Below are 16,863 nucleotides of genomic sequence, written 5' to 3' on the forward strand. Positions count from 1 at the left end.
GAGCAGGACAAGGCATTTCTTTGAAGGATGAACAGAGGTCTCCTCAGCTTAGCTGTCCAGGGTCCTCTCCCATTCAAGGGGCTTATGAAACCAAGAAGATTCCACAACACCTGAAATAGCATATATCTATAGTAAGACCTTCAACTTTGTCTCCAGTGCTCAAGCCAGAAATGCATCAGAGTGTCATGTGGTTTCTGAAATAAACCACATGTAGTGAAACTTACAAGATTAACAAGTTTTACTACTTTTCAGAATTATTTTTTACCAACCAGGAAGGAAATTACAATTACAGCACTAACTGCAGCTATTTCACTGTGCACTGGCTACATATGAGCCCTACTCATAACAGTATGACACCATCTTTACAGAGCTCAAAAACATGGAAAGCTCATCAGATTTAGAAAAGGAAAAAAAAAAAAAAAAAAACCCATGTGGTAAAATGAAGAAAAAAACAAGAAACACAAAACTCAGGATAGTAGTTATCTTCGAAGAAGATGGAAACGGTAATTTTCTATTTCTTGAGTTGACAGATTTAAGTTTATTTTACGATGGTTCTTATCTCCTCAGGGTTGACATTTTGGGTTTACCAAATCAGCTCATTGCAAGCTCCCATTCTCTACAATAATGCCATTACAATCTTATAAAAATGAGTATGAAATCTTGTTAATTACTGAGATAGTGCTGAAATCAGGACAATTAATGTCTGTAGAATTTCCCATTTATATCTAAAGGAAGAAATGAGGCTACCGAAATGTGACTTATTCTTAGGACCCAGGTCAGGTGCCCATTATATTTTCTCTTAAATGCTGACAAAAATTATCCAGTACTTTTAAGAGTTGTCAAAGTTCACAGAATTTACTCATCAAAATTTGTATTTCTTAATGGGCAGAAGACCTAGACACTTCTCCAAAGACATTCAGATGGGCAGCCGGCCCATGAAAAAATGCTCAACGTAACTAATTGTTAAATGCAAATCAAAACTACAATGAAGTACCACCTCACACCTGTCAGAATGGTCATAATTTTTTTTTTAATCTACAAACAACAAATGCTGGAGGGGTAGACAGAAAAGGGAACCCTCCTACATTGTTGGTGGGAACATAAACTGGTGCAGCCACTATGGAGAACAGTATGGCAGTTCCTCAAAAAATTAGAGTTGCCATTTGATCTAGCAATACCACTCCTGGGCACATATCTACACAAAACTATTATTCAGAAAGATATATATCCACCCCAATGTCCATAGCAGCACTGTTCACAACAGACAAGACATGGAAGCAACCTAAATAGTCATCAACAGAGGAATAAAGATATAGCACATATACACAAATAGAATAACACTCAGCCGTAAAAAAGAATGAAACAATACCATCTGCAGGAACATGGATGGACCTAGAGATTGTCATCATTATCAAGTTAAGTCAGAAAGACAAATACCATGTGATTATCACTTTTATGTTAAATCTAAAATATGACACAAATGAAATTATCTACATAATAGAAACAGACTTAAGAGTCTTAGAGAACAGACTTGTGGTTGCTGTGGGAGGTGGGCGGGATGGAGTGGGAGTTTGGGATTAGCAGATGCAACCTTGTAAATGTGGAATGGACAAACAACAAGGTCCTACTATATTCAATGTCATGTGACACACCATAATGGAAAAGAATTTTTAAAAGACTTTGTGTGTGTTGTGTATATATAACATACAAATATATATATGTCTGTATAACTGAATCACTTTGCTGTACATCAGAAATTAACACATTTAAATCAATAAAAAATGTTTTAATTTCTATTTTCTCATCCCCCACCTTTTGGCATCTCTTACATTGTCTCTAGTTTCTTTGATTACAGACAGTGATTATACCCAGGAATATATTGGATTAGCTGAAAAGTTGCTTTGGTTTTTAAGTAAAAAAAAAAACAAAACACATTTTTTCATTTTCACCAAGAACTTTATTGAACAACCTATTCACCATTTTGTTCCACTACCTTCTGCCATTTCTCAGGCAACTTCGTAATTCCATTTTCCCAAAACTTTTATCTTTTTGAGCAAAGAACTGTTCCAGGTGCCTTTTACAGTCTTCCGAGGAATTTTTTCATTTTCTCCATTAAGAGAATTTTGTAAAGACGGAAATAAACAGGATATTGGAAGTCATGATGTCTGGTAAATAAGGTGAATCAATCAGAACTTTCCAGCCAAGCTGTTAACAGTTTTTGCCTGGTCATTAAAGAAACATGAAGTCTTACGTTCTCCTGATCAAAGATTATAGGTTTTCTCTTGAGTAATTCTGGACATTTTGAGTGATTGCTATCAGTTGGTCTAAATGGGAACAGGACTTGTTGGAATTGTCTGGTTTTCCAGAAGGAGCTCATAATAGAGGACTTCTTTCCAATTCCACCATACACACATCACTTTCTTGGGAGAAGACCACCCTTTGGTGTGGTTGGTGGTAGTTCATTTTGCTTGCCCTGTGATCTCTTCCATTCCACATTATTGTACAGTATCTACTTTTCATTGCCCATCACTATTTTTAAAACATTTTCATTATGTTTAAGTAGAGAATCACAGGCAGAAACATGATCAGGAAGGTTTTCACTTAATTTATGTGGAACCCAAACATCAAAGAGATGAACATAACCATGCTGGTGCAAGTGATTTTCAGCACTTCATTTGAGTATGTTGGCTCAATCTCCTGTGTGGTATAATGTTCTTGATTTGATTGCTATCAACTTCAACTGTTCCAACAGACCATGAACCTTTGTCCAGAGAGAAATCTCCAACACAAAACTTCACAAACCACTCCTGACACATTTGATCAATTACAGCACCTTCTCTGTACACTGTATTTTTTACCTTTCTTGAAATAACAAACATAATATGCCTAAATTGTTGCTTTTCCTTCCATCTTCAGTATCAAAATGGCTACACAAAAATTCACCAATTTTCTTTTTTCTAATGCACGCTGATATGACAGGTGTTACAATACAATCTAACAAAATTGTTAAAAGTAAGCACTGCTAGAGCCATCTTATGGGAAAAAACAAACAAACCTTTTAGCCAACCCAATATCTGATCCCAGGTATATGAGCTCATTGAAGTAGTTTTGGTGTTTTTTTTTTAAATATATATATATTTTTCACTTGCACTAATACGTTCTTCACAAAGAAAATCTAACCTTTACAATAAGCTGGAGATCCTTTTCCTTTTACTCTTTCCTTAATACTGCTATAAGGGTGTTATCTTTCCCTACCAAGTAAGATATGACTTCCTTGATTTTGGTTCAGATAGTAAAAGTCCTTTTCATTGTTGAGTATTCTGATAGGCGTTGTTTTCCTGATGTTTTGTTTTGTGTATGTCCCTGCTTACAAGCTTGGCATGGATCTCTAAATTTTCATCTCAACAATTACAGCCCCTCATTGTTCAGGATCAACTCTGAGTTTCATTCCTTTTTATAGTTTCCAGAACTTACTAATCATAGTTTTGTATCTGCCCTTCTAAAAAGGTTAATCTTCTGAAATTAAGACATCCTAAAATCATGGATGTGACACTAACTGTGGCCAACATTCTGTTCCCATGTTTTGAGATGCCATGAAGACAGAGGCACTCGCTCTGACTGATTAGGAAAGCAGAAGCATGGGCAATGCTGACCAGCCTGAGACTAGAACAAGCTATGTAGTATAGGGACAGTTCTTATGGTTGCAGAGGATAAGATGGTGTAAAAGGAAAAGTCTAACACAGCTACTGTAGAACTAAGATTAAAAAATACACATTATTATTCACTGTAAAGAAAGTTAACTTATTTTTTCTTTAGGAAAGCTTGAGAGAAACTAAAACTAGAATATAACTTTCAAAACTGCTTTGCAAAACTTGCTGCCATTTATGGAATGTAGCCATTTACGTTGTATTGCCTGGAGCATAGCACATTCAATAACAAAACCAATACATCTCTTTAATTCACATAGCGATAATAAGAGATAATTCTATACACCTTAATAGACCATGAAAAGATTATTTTATTCCATGAAAATATTCTCAACAGAGAACACTATCTTAAACAAAGCATTTACATTAAGAAATCAACATGTGCACAGAAAGAGTAAAAATTACTGAAAAATTAAAGATTTCTTTTGGACAATTCACATGTTCAAATTTAAGAATGATTTAAACTGTGCAAGTACAAATGTCTTCCTTATTGTAATAATCCATATACAGGTTGCACTATTCCACATGAAGGAATTTGCCTCCTACGGAAGCAAATCCTGCTTTAAGAAAAACAAACAGTAGCTTGAAAAGAACAGTTAGTCCTCACAAGAAAGCCTTAAACTTTGCCCTCTGTGGCTATTAGCCAAAAAAACACAAGCACTTCAGGCTTTGCACAGAAGACAAACACAGCCAGATCACATTTCCTCTTCATTGCTAACCTTGAAAATAAAAATAGCACTGGATTTTAAAACTACTTTATGTAGTCTGTCAGTACTGAATAATGTCACATTATATAAATAACCCTGTAACAAGATTTAAAATCTAAAACTTCATAGTTTACTAGCCTTAAAGGTAATACACTGTATGTCAGCTGTGTGGGCATACTTGATCTTACAATGGCATCCACTTTCACACAACTGTCATCCAGCTTTAGTATTAATATAACTGGTAGTACAATTCAAATAACACTGGGGAAAATTATTAAAGCAGTCACACAGCTTCTAAAATATTGCTTGAAATCCAACAATACATAGACCATTTCACGTTTTCTTTCCTCCCTCAAAACAGTAAAGAACCAAATTAATCAATCTTCCATGTTACAAATATTCCCCCCTCCCCCACCCATCTCCCTATTAAATGCCACTAAGAAATCAGTTAAGATACAAGTCATTAACAGAATCACAAATGCAAGGCAGGACAACATGAGCAATAGGGGCACTGATGACAATTATATATACAAGTATAAACATACAGAAACTCCCATTTTACAAGTAAAAGTGCACATAGATCATTACGAAGTTTCACTATATTTTATCCAGTTCAAATAAAATCATCACTTGGAAACAGACTATCATTGTAATAATTAAATGAGAACACAGTAACCCGAAATCAAAAGACAATGAGGGGAAAGGTCCATAAAACTTCTCACTGAAAACACTGAGTAAAGTAAAATGGACTCGGACATGTCTCTAGTTTGATGTGTAGATTTGAAGATGCACCATCAAACATGGCAGAGCTCTAAAAGCCCCCTGTGGAGGTTGTATGGCAGCTGCAGCAGCACTGCCAAGTTAAAGGAGGTCGCACTGAGCTGACACATGAAGCCCTTTGTGGGATACTGTAGTGGTAGAGTTGGCAATCATCAGATTTAGGCACTCTAGTTTAAGGCAGCATTTGAATGGAAGCAGCTGACTTCTGACAACAGTCCTTTGTCTTGAGGCGGTGAGTATCTTCTGTGTTTATTATGCCAGGATTTCATTGCTGACTATAGATTCTTCCCAGACTGAGGGGCTGAAGATCAATCATGTTTCAAAGAGTTCTTTCAACTGGGCTGTAGGCTAGAGCAGAGATGTTTTCTTTTTCTGATCATAAATACTTCAGGTTCACAAACTACTTCTTCATAATGCCAAAACTGGAATGTTCTGTAGTGGGGACATTATAGCAGCGTACACAAATACTAGGATGGAAACATTAGTGCTGGAGATGTTTGACAGTGATTTGCACTACAAATGTAAAACAAAACAAAGGCTTTGACAAGAACAAGGGATTATAAAGACATGCCTAAAAATCTAAACCCAATCACTCTAGACATGCAACAGGATGTTAAGCAAGCACAGAGGTGGCGCAGGCAGACACTGACAAATGGCAAGGATTCTGACAGACAATGGGTCTAAAAGCCAATTAAAACAGAGCTGGGACGGATAGTCCTGTTAGGACAGTCAAATTTAATAAGAGCTCTGCATTCTTTTTAATTTGAACATCAGTAAAACAGATGGAAAAAAAGGTTAGCCTTTGTTGGCTTTTTTTCCTTTATATGAATAACTATAAATGACAAATTTAAGGGTTGGTATTACAATGATTTTTTAAAACAACACATGGAAATGCTAATGAAGTTAGTAAAAAATAATCATGTCTGCATGCACTCATGCAACTTGCTTCTCTCACTCTCTGAGCCTGACAATTCTAACACCCCCCCCCCCAAAAGCAGCTGCATGTAACCTCCTTCAACATCTTGCCCATTTCCTCAGAAACCCTCTTCAGGAACCTGCAGTCCAGGAGGAAAAAGAAAAGAACAATTACTGAAGACCTTTGGTAAGACCAAAAGGGATGTCCAGTTTAAAGCGTCCATCCCAAATGTCTCTAAAATCATTTTATAGTCAGCTATTAAAAACACCAAAAAATGCTGGAACATGAGCAAAATTAAAGACCACTCTCTTAACTGCTTCTTCACTTTACTTCCCTAGACAACTAGCACTGCCTATCTTGACTGTACAGTGCTTCCCACAAATGCTTATTAAAATTAGTTGGGAAAAAAACTATCCTAATAACTGACAATTCAGTTAAAATGACGAAATGCCCTCGATGATAGTACAGATATATTTCTCCAACACAGTTAGTGAAAAAAAGTCATTTTTTCTTTCAGGCAAAATTTGCCAGTACTTCCCCACCATGCAAGATTTCATCTATCTTAGTTTATTTAGAATCCACTTTCCTATGTATGGGCTTCCCTGGTGGCTTAGAGGGTAAAGCGCCTGCCTGCAATGTGGGAGACCCGGGTTCAGTCCCTGGGTCGGGAAGAACCCCTGGAGAATGAAATGGCAACCCACTCCAGTATTCTTGCCTGGAAAATCCCATGGATGGAGCCTGGTAGGCTACAGTCCATGGGGTCGCAAAGAGTCGGACACGACTGAGCAACTTCACTTCACTTCACTTCCTATGTATAACTGCTAAATGCAGTATCACTAAAGTGACATTTCTCAAAAGACATTTCAAGGTGAAAAATATAAGCATTAATTCAGAAGAAAGCTTGTACATTACTGAAAATTACTAGAAAACCTGAAAATATCCTTGGGTCTCAAAAGAAAGCCATTTTATTCACTTAAGAGCAAGACCAGGCCCATTTATTTTGCATCTCTTGATTAGCCTACTACAAAACAGATTATGTGCTACATGCCTGTTTTCTCCCTTTAGGAAACCAAAATTAAGAACAGGGACAAAAACAAAAATGATTACATTCGTATTTTATCCATTAGTGGATTATTATTACTTTTTCCTAGAAACTGGAGCTACAATTTCAAACTCCTATACCAAACCACTCTTCTGGGCATCAGCAAGCATTTCAGTGCAGTTTCACTTGAGTTCACTACCATCACTGTGTTTCCTGAAGCAAAGTGTAACGGGGTAGGGAGCTTTCTATCTATGGATTCCTGCCCAGTAGATCAAATTCTATGATTTATACGGCAGAAAAACACAAATCCTTCACACAGACTTAAGCAGAACATAGAGCAAAAGGCATCAATTAAGCTTCACACCAACATCACTCAAATGGTAAAGTGTCACAAGAACAGCTTCTTGTGGTAATGTTCACATCTCTACGATCGAGCCTACGCTCAGCTCACATAGTGAACAATAAATCTTGGATGCCCTTTAAGCTTTCTTATGTTTTCCCACCCATTGACTGTGTTTGCATTTTGTTATCATTCCTATGTCGTATGTGTTACAAAGTTGCCAATTAGTTTAGATGTAAGTTACTGCACCTTTACTGTTTTTCTCTAGAGTTACATCTATGTATGATGTGGGAACGTAGCCTTCTTCACCGTTCTGTCTCCGAGCTCTTGTCCATCCATCACCCTTGTCCTCCTCAATAATGTACAGAACTTCACCTTCTTTCATTGCCAGAGTGCCTTCATTATGTCCTAAATGAGAGTTTTCATAGCACAACCATAATTTAAGCATAACAACAATTTTGAATAAAAGTTACAAAACAATGTGAAACCCTGCTAGATTTCAATATAATAGAACTATGAGCACACTGACTCTCATTACCAACGCCTCCATGATGCTTTGTAGTTTGCCCAACACTTTCATATACTTATCTCGTTTGAACTGCACAATAACCCTGTGCGGCTGGCATTAACAGCAGCACCATGAAAGATGAAATCTGAGCTACAACAATATTGTATGATTTGACAGGGTTTTATTTCACTACTCTCTTTCCTCAAATTTGAGTGGCAGTGCTATCTAGAAAATTCATGAAGTTTAGATCAAGAAAAGAGTGACAGTGAAAGGGCTGGAAGAAATAAGGGAAGAATATAATTGTAGAAGCAAAATGATCATAGTTATAAAGCACAAATCTCCTTCAAAACTCAACAGCCTCAGGCTTCTCTTTCTTCCCAATCCCTTAGCCATTCCCAAGTTGCTTAACAGTAACAATTTTCACAAATGAATCTTTATTTAACATATGCTAAATTCTTCCCTTCCTCTCTACATTACAAGATCTTAACACAATTTTCTCGGAGTGAGGAATAACTGAAAATTACTCAATTTAAAAACCAAAACCATAGATGGGTAGGGAAGGACCTTAAATCATATAGCATTTTATACCAACTTCTTTGTGAAGGTGTTACTCTGCTTCTTGGTGAAATGAAGGAAACAATTTTTCAAAGTCCAAGAAAGAGAAGGGTAACTAAAAATATTTGACAGGACCACACCTTCCTTCCCTCACAGTTTGTTCTCCAACTATCACAGGAGAAGGAAGGCACATACAGAAGCTACATTTTCTCCTTCCCACACTTGAAAATATGGCCGACAGACTCAGGATATGGTAGCGGCAGTCAGCTATGCCATTTGCCTTATACCAGCCACTCGATGATAGCAACTTACAAGGAAGAGCATGAAGTGTTATCTACCAGCCTTCCACTTTCTGGGTTGAGCTATATGCTCAAGCAGCTTCAGCTCTGATGAGTACATTAGTAAGGTCTCTTTGGGAAATTCTGTTATCAGCCAAAGTTGATAATTAAACAATAATCTTTATTAGCATACTGGTAACATAGGCAATTTTCTTTCAACGCATGTATAGAAGGAACATCTCTGTGTTTGTAATGTAGTTAATATTCACACTAACGAGCCTGGATAATTTTCTAGTGATTGTATTTAGCTATATGGACAGGGACTCAGTACACATGTAGACTTTAAGGAAACAATTTTATCTAATACAATGCATTAAGAAAATCATACCATCAAAAGGGTAGATAGCTTTGCAGTGTCCAATAGCAGGCAAGGGATCATCATCTTCAAACTCATCATCAAACTCACTGTGGTGGCCATGCTGTTGGGGTGGTCCACGAACTTCTTGGTTTGCATCATCGGTGTAACTTCCCTCAGGACTATAAAACAAAATTATGTCTCATCAAGTATCACAAAGATGGGAACTTTTTATATTATCTACAAACTGATCTCCACAAGATTAATTCAGAGAATCAAAAATCAATGATACAGTTCCCAATTAAGCCTTTATTTTCTTAAATTTTGAAATGTGTGTGTGTGTGTGCATGGCTTCTAATTCAAAATGCTTCTTTGTTGGATTTTCTGAAATTAAAAAAATTAAAGATAATAATGTTCTAGGCACATAACATGTACTTAGTAAATATGTCTCATTATCACTGGGTCCAGAGATAAAATGGAAAAATGTCATGAATAGTTGGTTTTTATCACCCCAGATTCAAGAGGGATGGAGGGATTCATCCACCGTTTTTGCAAGAAAACTAAAATTTCGTAGAGGACCCACCCAGACCCATGTTCAGTTCACAGGCTTCAGGTAGAGTTGCTCTGCCCTGGTTCAGGAAGATCCATCTTAGCAGAGAACTTGCATGACCAGAGTGAATAGCCCACAGGTAGGCATGTAACTCAGTAAAGTGTAACAGACTCTTGTTTGGGATTACTGAAAGAGAAACTCCCTTTTTCACTGGACCCGAACCTGAAGAAATATGAGCGTACAGATTTAGAAGATCACCATATAGAGACTGTACAAAAATGATCTTCACGAGCCAGATAATCACAATGGTGTGATCACTCACCTAGAGCCAGGCATCCTGGAATGTAAAGTCAAGTGGGCTTTAGAAAGCATCACTACGAACAAAGCTAGTGGAGGTGATGGAATTCCAGTGGAGCTATTTCAAATCATAAAAGATAATGCTGTGAACGTGCTGCACTCAATATGTCAGCAAATTTGGAAAACTCAGCAGTGGTCACAAAACTGGAAAAGGTCAGTTTTCATTCCAATCCCAAAGAAAGGCAATGCCAAAGAATGCTCAAACTACTGCACAACTGCGCTAATTTCACACGCTAGTAAAGTAATGCTCAAAATTCTCCAAGCCAGGCTTCAGCAATACGTGAACCGTGAACTTTCAGATGTTCAAGCTGGATTTAGAAAAGGCAGAGGAACCAGAGATCAAATTGCCAACATCCACTGGATCATCAAAAAATAGAGTTCCAGAAAAATAACTATTTCTGCTTTATTGACTATGCCAAAGCCTTTGACTGTGTGGATCACAATAAACTGTGGAAAATTCTGAAAGAGATGGGAATACCAGACCACCTGACCTGCCTCTTGAGAAACCTGTATGCAGGTCAGGAAGCAACAAGAACTGGACATGCAACAACAGACTGATTCCAGAAAAGGAGTACGTCAAGGCTGTATATTGTCACCCTGCTTATTTAACTTATATGTAGAATGAATCATGAGAAACACTGGGCTGGAAGAAGCACAAGCTGGAATCAAGACTGCTGGGAGAAATATCAATAATGTCAAATATGTAGATGATACCACCCTTATGGCAGAAAGTGAAGAAGAACTAAAGAGCCTCTTGATGAAAGTGAAAGAGGAGAGTCAAAAAGTTGGCTTAAAGCTCAACATTCAGAAAACTAAGATCATGGAATCCGGTCCCATCACTTCATGGCAAATAGATGGGGAAACAGTGGCTGACTTTATTTTGGGGGGCTCCAAAATCACTGCAGATGGTGATTGCAGCCATGAAATTAAAAGACATTTACTCCTTGGAAGGAAAGGTATGACCAACCTAGACAGCATATTAAAAAGCAGAGACATTACTTTGTCAACAAAGGTTCATTTAGTCAAGGCTATGGTTTTTCCAGTAGTCATGTACGGATGTGAAAGTTAGACTATAAAGAAAGCTGAGCACCGAGAATTGATGCTTCTGAACTGTGGTGTTGGAGAAGACTCCTGAGAGTTCCTTGGACTGCAAGGAGATCCAACCAGTCCATCCTAAAGGAGATCAGTCCTGGGTGTTCATTGGAAGGACTGATGTTGAAGCTGAAACTCTAATACTTTGGCCACTTGATGCGAAGAGTTGACTCATTTGAAAAGACCCTGATGCTGGGAAAGATTGAAGGCAGGAGAAGGAGACACCAGAGGATGAGATGGTTGGATGGCATCACCAACTCAATGGACATGGGTTTGGGTAAACTCCGGGAGTTGGTGACAGACAGGGAGGCCTGGCATGGTGCGGTTCATGGGTTGCAACAAGTCAGACACGACTGAGTGAACTGAACTGAACTGACACAGAGCCTTAAAATGAAGTTAACACAGTTGAGGGCAGAACTGTGAGGTGGAAATGGAAAACTGAAGATATAATCTGAGTTCCTAGATCAAGCTCTCCCTAAAGTCAGTCAATACAATCCCTTTTCTGTTTAAGTCAGTATGGGTAGAGGATTCATCCTGTCACTGAAAATCAAAAGACTCCTAGGAAAATTGATTTCCAATCAACCACAGTAACAGGAACGTTGGTAACTAAGAAAATCCAAAAGAGCAGGCAAACCAAAGATAATTTTTTGGTAAATATTTACTTCAAAAGAGAAAAATGTTAATTTTGCCAAATAATCAGATGACTGAATGAGATTTTAATGGTAAAATTTGCCTGATTAGATTTTGCAGTATTTTCAGTATGTCTGGAAGCTAAATTCTTAATAACACAAGCCAGGGAGATTAGATTATTTTCATCTCAGTTCAGTCGCTCAGCCAAAGTATTGGAGTTTCAGCTTCAGCATCAGTTCTTCCAATGAACACCCAGGAGTGGTCTCCTTTAGGATTGACTGGTTGGATCTCCTTGCAGTCCAAGGGACTCTCAAGAGTCTTCTCCAACACCACAGTTCAAAAGCATCAATTCTTCAGCGCTCAGCTTTCTTCACAGTCCAACTCTCACATCCATACATGATCACTGGAAAAACCATAGCCTTGACTAGACGGACTTTTGTTGGCAAAGTAATATCTCTGGTTTCAATATGCTATCTAGGTTGGTTATAACTTTCCTTCCAAGGAATAAGTGTCTTTTAATTTCATGGCTGCAATCACCATCTTCAGTGATTTTGGAGCCCCAAAGAATAAAGTCTGACACTGTTTCCCCATCTATTTGCCATGAAGTGATGGGACTAGATGCCATGATCTTAGTTTTCTGAATGTTGGGCTTTAAGCCAACTTTTTCACTCTCCACTTTCACTTTCATCAAGAGGCTCTTTAGTTCTCCTTCTCTTTCTGCCATAAGGGTGGTGTCATCTGCATATCTGACGTCACTGATATTTCTCCCGGCAGTAGTGATTCCAGCTTGTGCTTCTTCCAGCCGAGCCTTTCTCATGACGTACTCTGCATAAGCAGGGTGACAATACACAGCCTTGACGTACTCCTTTTCCTATTTGGAACCAGTCTGTTGTTCCATGTCCAGTTCTAACTGTTGCTTCCTGACCTGCATATAGGTTTCTCAAGAGGCAGGTGGTCTAGTATTCCCATCTCTTTCAGAATTTTCCACAGTTTATTGTGATCCACACAGTCAAAGGCTTTGGCATAGTCAATAAAGCAGAAATAGATCTTTTTCTGGAACTCTCTTGCTTTTTTGATGATCCAGTGGGTGTTGGCAATTTTGATCTTTAGTTCCTCTGTCTTTTCTAAAACTTGCTTGAACATCTGGAAGTTCATGGTTCATGTATTGCTGAAGCCTGGCTTGGAGAATTTTGAGCATTACTTTACTAGCATGTGAGATGAGTGCAACTTTGTGGTAGTTTGAGCATTCTTTGGCATTGCCTTTCTTTGGGATTGGAATGAAAACTGACCTTTTCCAGTCCTGTGGCCACTGCTGAGTTTTCCAAATTTGCTGGCATATTGAGTGCAGCACTTTCACAGCATCATCTTTCAGGATTTGAAATAGCTCCACTGGAATTCCATCCCCTCCACTAGCTTTGTTCATAGTGATGCTTTCTAAGGCCCACTTGACTTCACATTCCAGGATGCCTGGCTCTAGGTGAGTGATCACACCATTGTGATTATCTCAGTCATGAAGATCTTTTTGGTACAGTTCTTCTGAGTATTCTTGCCACCTCTGCTTAATAGCTTCTGCTTCTCTTGGGTCCATACCATTTCTGTCCTTTATCGAGCCCATCTTTGCATCAAATGTTCCCTTGGTATCTCTAATTTTCTTGAAGAGATCTCTAGTCTTTCCCATTCTGTTCTTTTCCTCTATTTCTTTGCATTGATCGCTTCTTCAGAAGGCTTTCTTATCTCTTCTTGCTATTCTTTGGAACTCTGCATTCAGATGCTTATATCTTTCCTTTTCTCTTCTGTTCTTTCCACAGCTATTTGTAAGGCCTCCCCAGACAGCCATTTTGCTTTTTTGCATTTCTTTTCCATGGGGATGGTCTTGATCCCTGTCTCCTGTACAATGTCATGAACCTCATTCCATAGTTCATCAGGTACTCTATCTATCAGATCTAGGCCCTTAAATCTATTTCTCACTTCTACTGTATAATCATAAGGGATTTGCTTTAAGTCATACCTGAATGGCCTAGTGGTTTTCCCTACTTTCTTCAATTTCAGTCTGAATTTGGCAATAAGGAGTTGACGATCTGAGCCACAGTCAGCTCCCAGTCTTGTTTTTGCTGACTGGATAGAGCTTCTCCATCTTTCGCTGCAACGAATATAATCAATCTGATTTCGGTGTCGACCATCTGGTGATGTCCATGTGTAGAGTCTTCTCTTGTGTTGCTGGAAGAGGGTATTTGCTAGGACCAGTGCGTTCTCTTGGGAAAACTCTATTAGCTTTTGCCCTGCTTCATTCTGTACTCCTAGGCCAAATTTGCCTGTTACTCCAGGTGTTTCTTGACTTCCTACTTTTGCATTCCAGTCCCCTATAATGAAAAGGACATCTTTTTGGGTGTTAGTTCTAAAAGGTCTTGTAGGTCTTCATAGAACCATTCAACTTCAGCTTCTTCAGCGTTACTTGTTGGGCTTGGGTTATTGTGATATTGAATGGTTTGCCTTGGAAATGAACAGAGATCATTTTGTCATTTTTGAGGTTGCAACCAAATACTGCTTTTCGGACTCTTTTGTTGACCATGATGACTACTCCACTTCTTCTAAGGGATTCCTGCCCACAGTAGTAGATATAATGGTCATCTAAGTTAAATTCACCCATTCCAGTCCATTTTAGTTCGCTGATTCCTAGAATGTCAACATTCACTCTTGCCATCTCCTGTTTGATCACTTCCAATTTGCCTTGATTCATGGCCCTGACATTCCAAGTTCCTATGCAATATTGCTCTTCACAGCATCGGACCTGGCTTCTATCACCAGCCACATCCACAACTGGGTATTGTTTTTGCTTTGGCTCCATCCCTTCATTCTTTCTGGAGTTATTTCTCCACTGATCTCCAGTAGCATATTGGGCACCTACCAACCTGGGGAGTTCCCCTTTCAGTATCCTATCATTTAATAACAAAAACTCTTGTTGTGACTATCTCTTAAGGAAATGTACTCTTTCAAAAAGTGATAATGGAGAGGAAGAGAAAGAGGAATTAACATCCTGCTACCTGGTATCTTACTGTTAGGTGCTTTGTGTACATTATCTCATTCATTACTAATAACCCTGAATGACAGGTATTTTCATCTTTATTTTATATTTTAGGAAACTGAGACTCAACACTAAAAATTAATTTGCTAAATGTGAAGGGGAAGGATAAATCAGGATCTTAGGATTAACACACACACAACACTACTATGTATAAGATAGATAACCAACAAGGATCTACTGTATAGCATAGGGAACTCTACTCAATATTCTGTGATAACCTACATGAGAAAAGAATTCGAAAATGAATATATGTATAATTGAATCACTTTGTTGTACATCTGAAACGAATACCATAAATCAACTATAAGCCAATAAAAAAATTTTTAAAAACTCAATTTGCTCAAATTACAATGTAATTAGATATAAACCAATTATTGATACTAGATCTCTCAAATTCTTCTCTGAGTCCAAATTTGTTGGATTTTATTACAAGGGGGGGTGGAAATATTACTCAAAGGGAGAAAATGCCACAAATGATCTGAAAACATGGAAACTTGATAAAACATCTTTTGGAAGCTCTGATCCAATCTAGCAATATGCACTTATTTTCTTTACAAAACTTTGAGTAATTTGACAGTTAAATTTTTCTTTGGTATAAGCTACCCAACTCCATCTAAACTTTCAAGCAATCTTCCTAGGTCTGAGGAGGCCATGCCTCCAGACTACAACTCCCAGAATTTTCCAAGTTCCTACCTCTGTTTTTAGACGCGTTACAAACTAGAAGTGAGTAGCAAAATAACATCTCATAATTCACCTGTAGCTAATGTAAAGAACAGAAAATTATTTAGGTTCAAAGACTAAGTTATTAAAAGCCAAACGTATCAAATTAGGAAAAAAGGGAATTGTCCAAAATTTAGGACTAAAGAGAAAAGTCTGGGGGTAGGGGGACAAAGAACACAAATAAAATGCAAAAATAACCTTTCTCGTCCCTGTGTTACAAGATGATTTATGTCACTGCTATGTCTTCTGTCTCCTCTTCCACCTGTTTTGCCTTCAACTTCAGAGAGCCAAGCCTTAGGGGGAAACACAAGTAAAACTGAGCTCAATAAATATATTTTAAAGCTCATAAGATATTCTACATTGAAAATGTGATTTGAGCCTTTATTATTATCTAACTCTTAGAGAAGGGAAATCTCTATTTCAATTTGGTCAGTGATCAATGTTATAGCTGATTAAAAATAGTATAAATATTTAGTTTTACATAGGAAAAAACTTCAATGAGGAGCTAATTCTAAAGATGATACCTTATTTGTACATCCTAATGATGCCTTACTTTTAGATTATTAACCCTACAAGAAAATATTTGAGGATAATTCTAGCAAGAACCAATTTATCATAGTGAAGTTTATAAAAATGAACTTGTCTTTGAAAACTGCTAAACAACAAATCTACCTCATTCTTGTGGATTTCCATTCGCAGGCGATCAATATTATTCATGGTCTCTGCTAATTTAGGCTGCAAACTCCCTGGATCCCCCATTTGTGGATTCTTCTCATATACATCTTTCATTTTGTTGAGCGCTTCTCTGAAAATGAGAAGGAAGCCACAAAAGTAAACATTCACTTCACATGTTTCCAGGTAAAAGAGTTTCATTTGATTCTGGGGACTCACATGCAGCCTAATCTTAAGAGTCCTAGTTCTTTAACTTTCATGAAACATTATCTGATTAAAGATAATCTGCACAAAGTTGATCACATATATACTATTAGTAATTTATAGAGACAGTCTTTTAAAACATTCAGAATTTTTTTAAAAAAGGTTTCATGTCTCATTTCTTGCTTCCTAAATGAGATTATATAGATTTAATCAAGGGCTGGAAGAATATTCCCCAATATTCTTAAACTCATCATGTCCCAAATCAAAGTCATTACATTCCCCCATCCAGACATATTATACCACCAGTGTTCCTTATCTTACTTCACAGCACTGTCATTCTCCCAACTCATCGATACCACCTCTCTCTA

The 16,863-nt window shown here is 37.7% G+C and overlaps 1 protein-coding gene across 3 annotated transcripts in view; it reads right to left on the bottom strand.

Annotated features, from left to right (window-relative positions):
• Nucleotides 1-2,846: 2,846 nt before the first annotated feature.
• The window catches only part of FNBP1L (formin binding protein 1 like), a 117,311-nt gene continuing 103,294 nt past the window's right edge, over nucleotides 2,847-16,863 (bottom strand). For 2 of the 3 annotated variants that reach the window (XM_040232288.1, XM_040232290.1), the window contains 4 exons: nucleotides 16,292-16,424; nucleotides 15,818-15,912; nucleotides 9,222-9,370; nucleotides 2,847-7,900 (listed from right to left, as the gene is read on the bottom strand). In XM_040232288.1, coding sequence (XP_040088222.1) covers nucleotides 7,722-7,900; nucleotides 9,222-9,370; nucleotides 15,818-15,912; nucleotides 16,292-16,424 — 556 coding nt within the window. In that variant the 3' untranslated portion in view covers nucleotides 2,847-7,721. The remainder of the gene's footprint in view (nucleotides 7,901-9,221; nucleotides 9,371-15,817; nucleotides 15,913-16,291; nucleotides 16,425-16,863) is intronic. The other variant, XM_040232289.1, reaches the window with a different exon arrangement.

The sequence above is a fragment of the Oryx dammah genome, unplaced genomic scaffold (assembly GCF_014754425.2).
Source record: "Oryx dammah isolate SB20612 unplaced genomic scaffold, SCBI_Odam_1.1 HiC_scaffold_28, whole genome shotgun sequence".
Taxonomy (NCBI): domain Eukaryota; kingdom Metazoa; phylum Chordata; class Mammalia; order Artiodactyla; family Bovidae; genus Oryx; species Oryx dammah.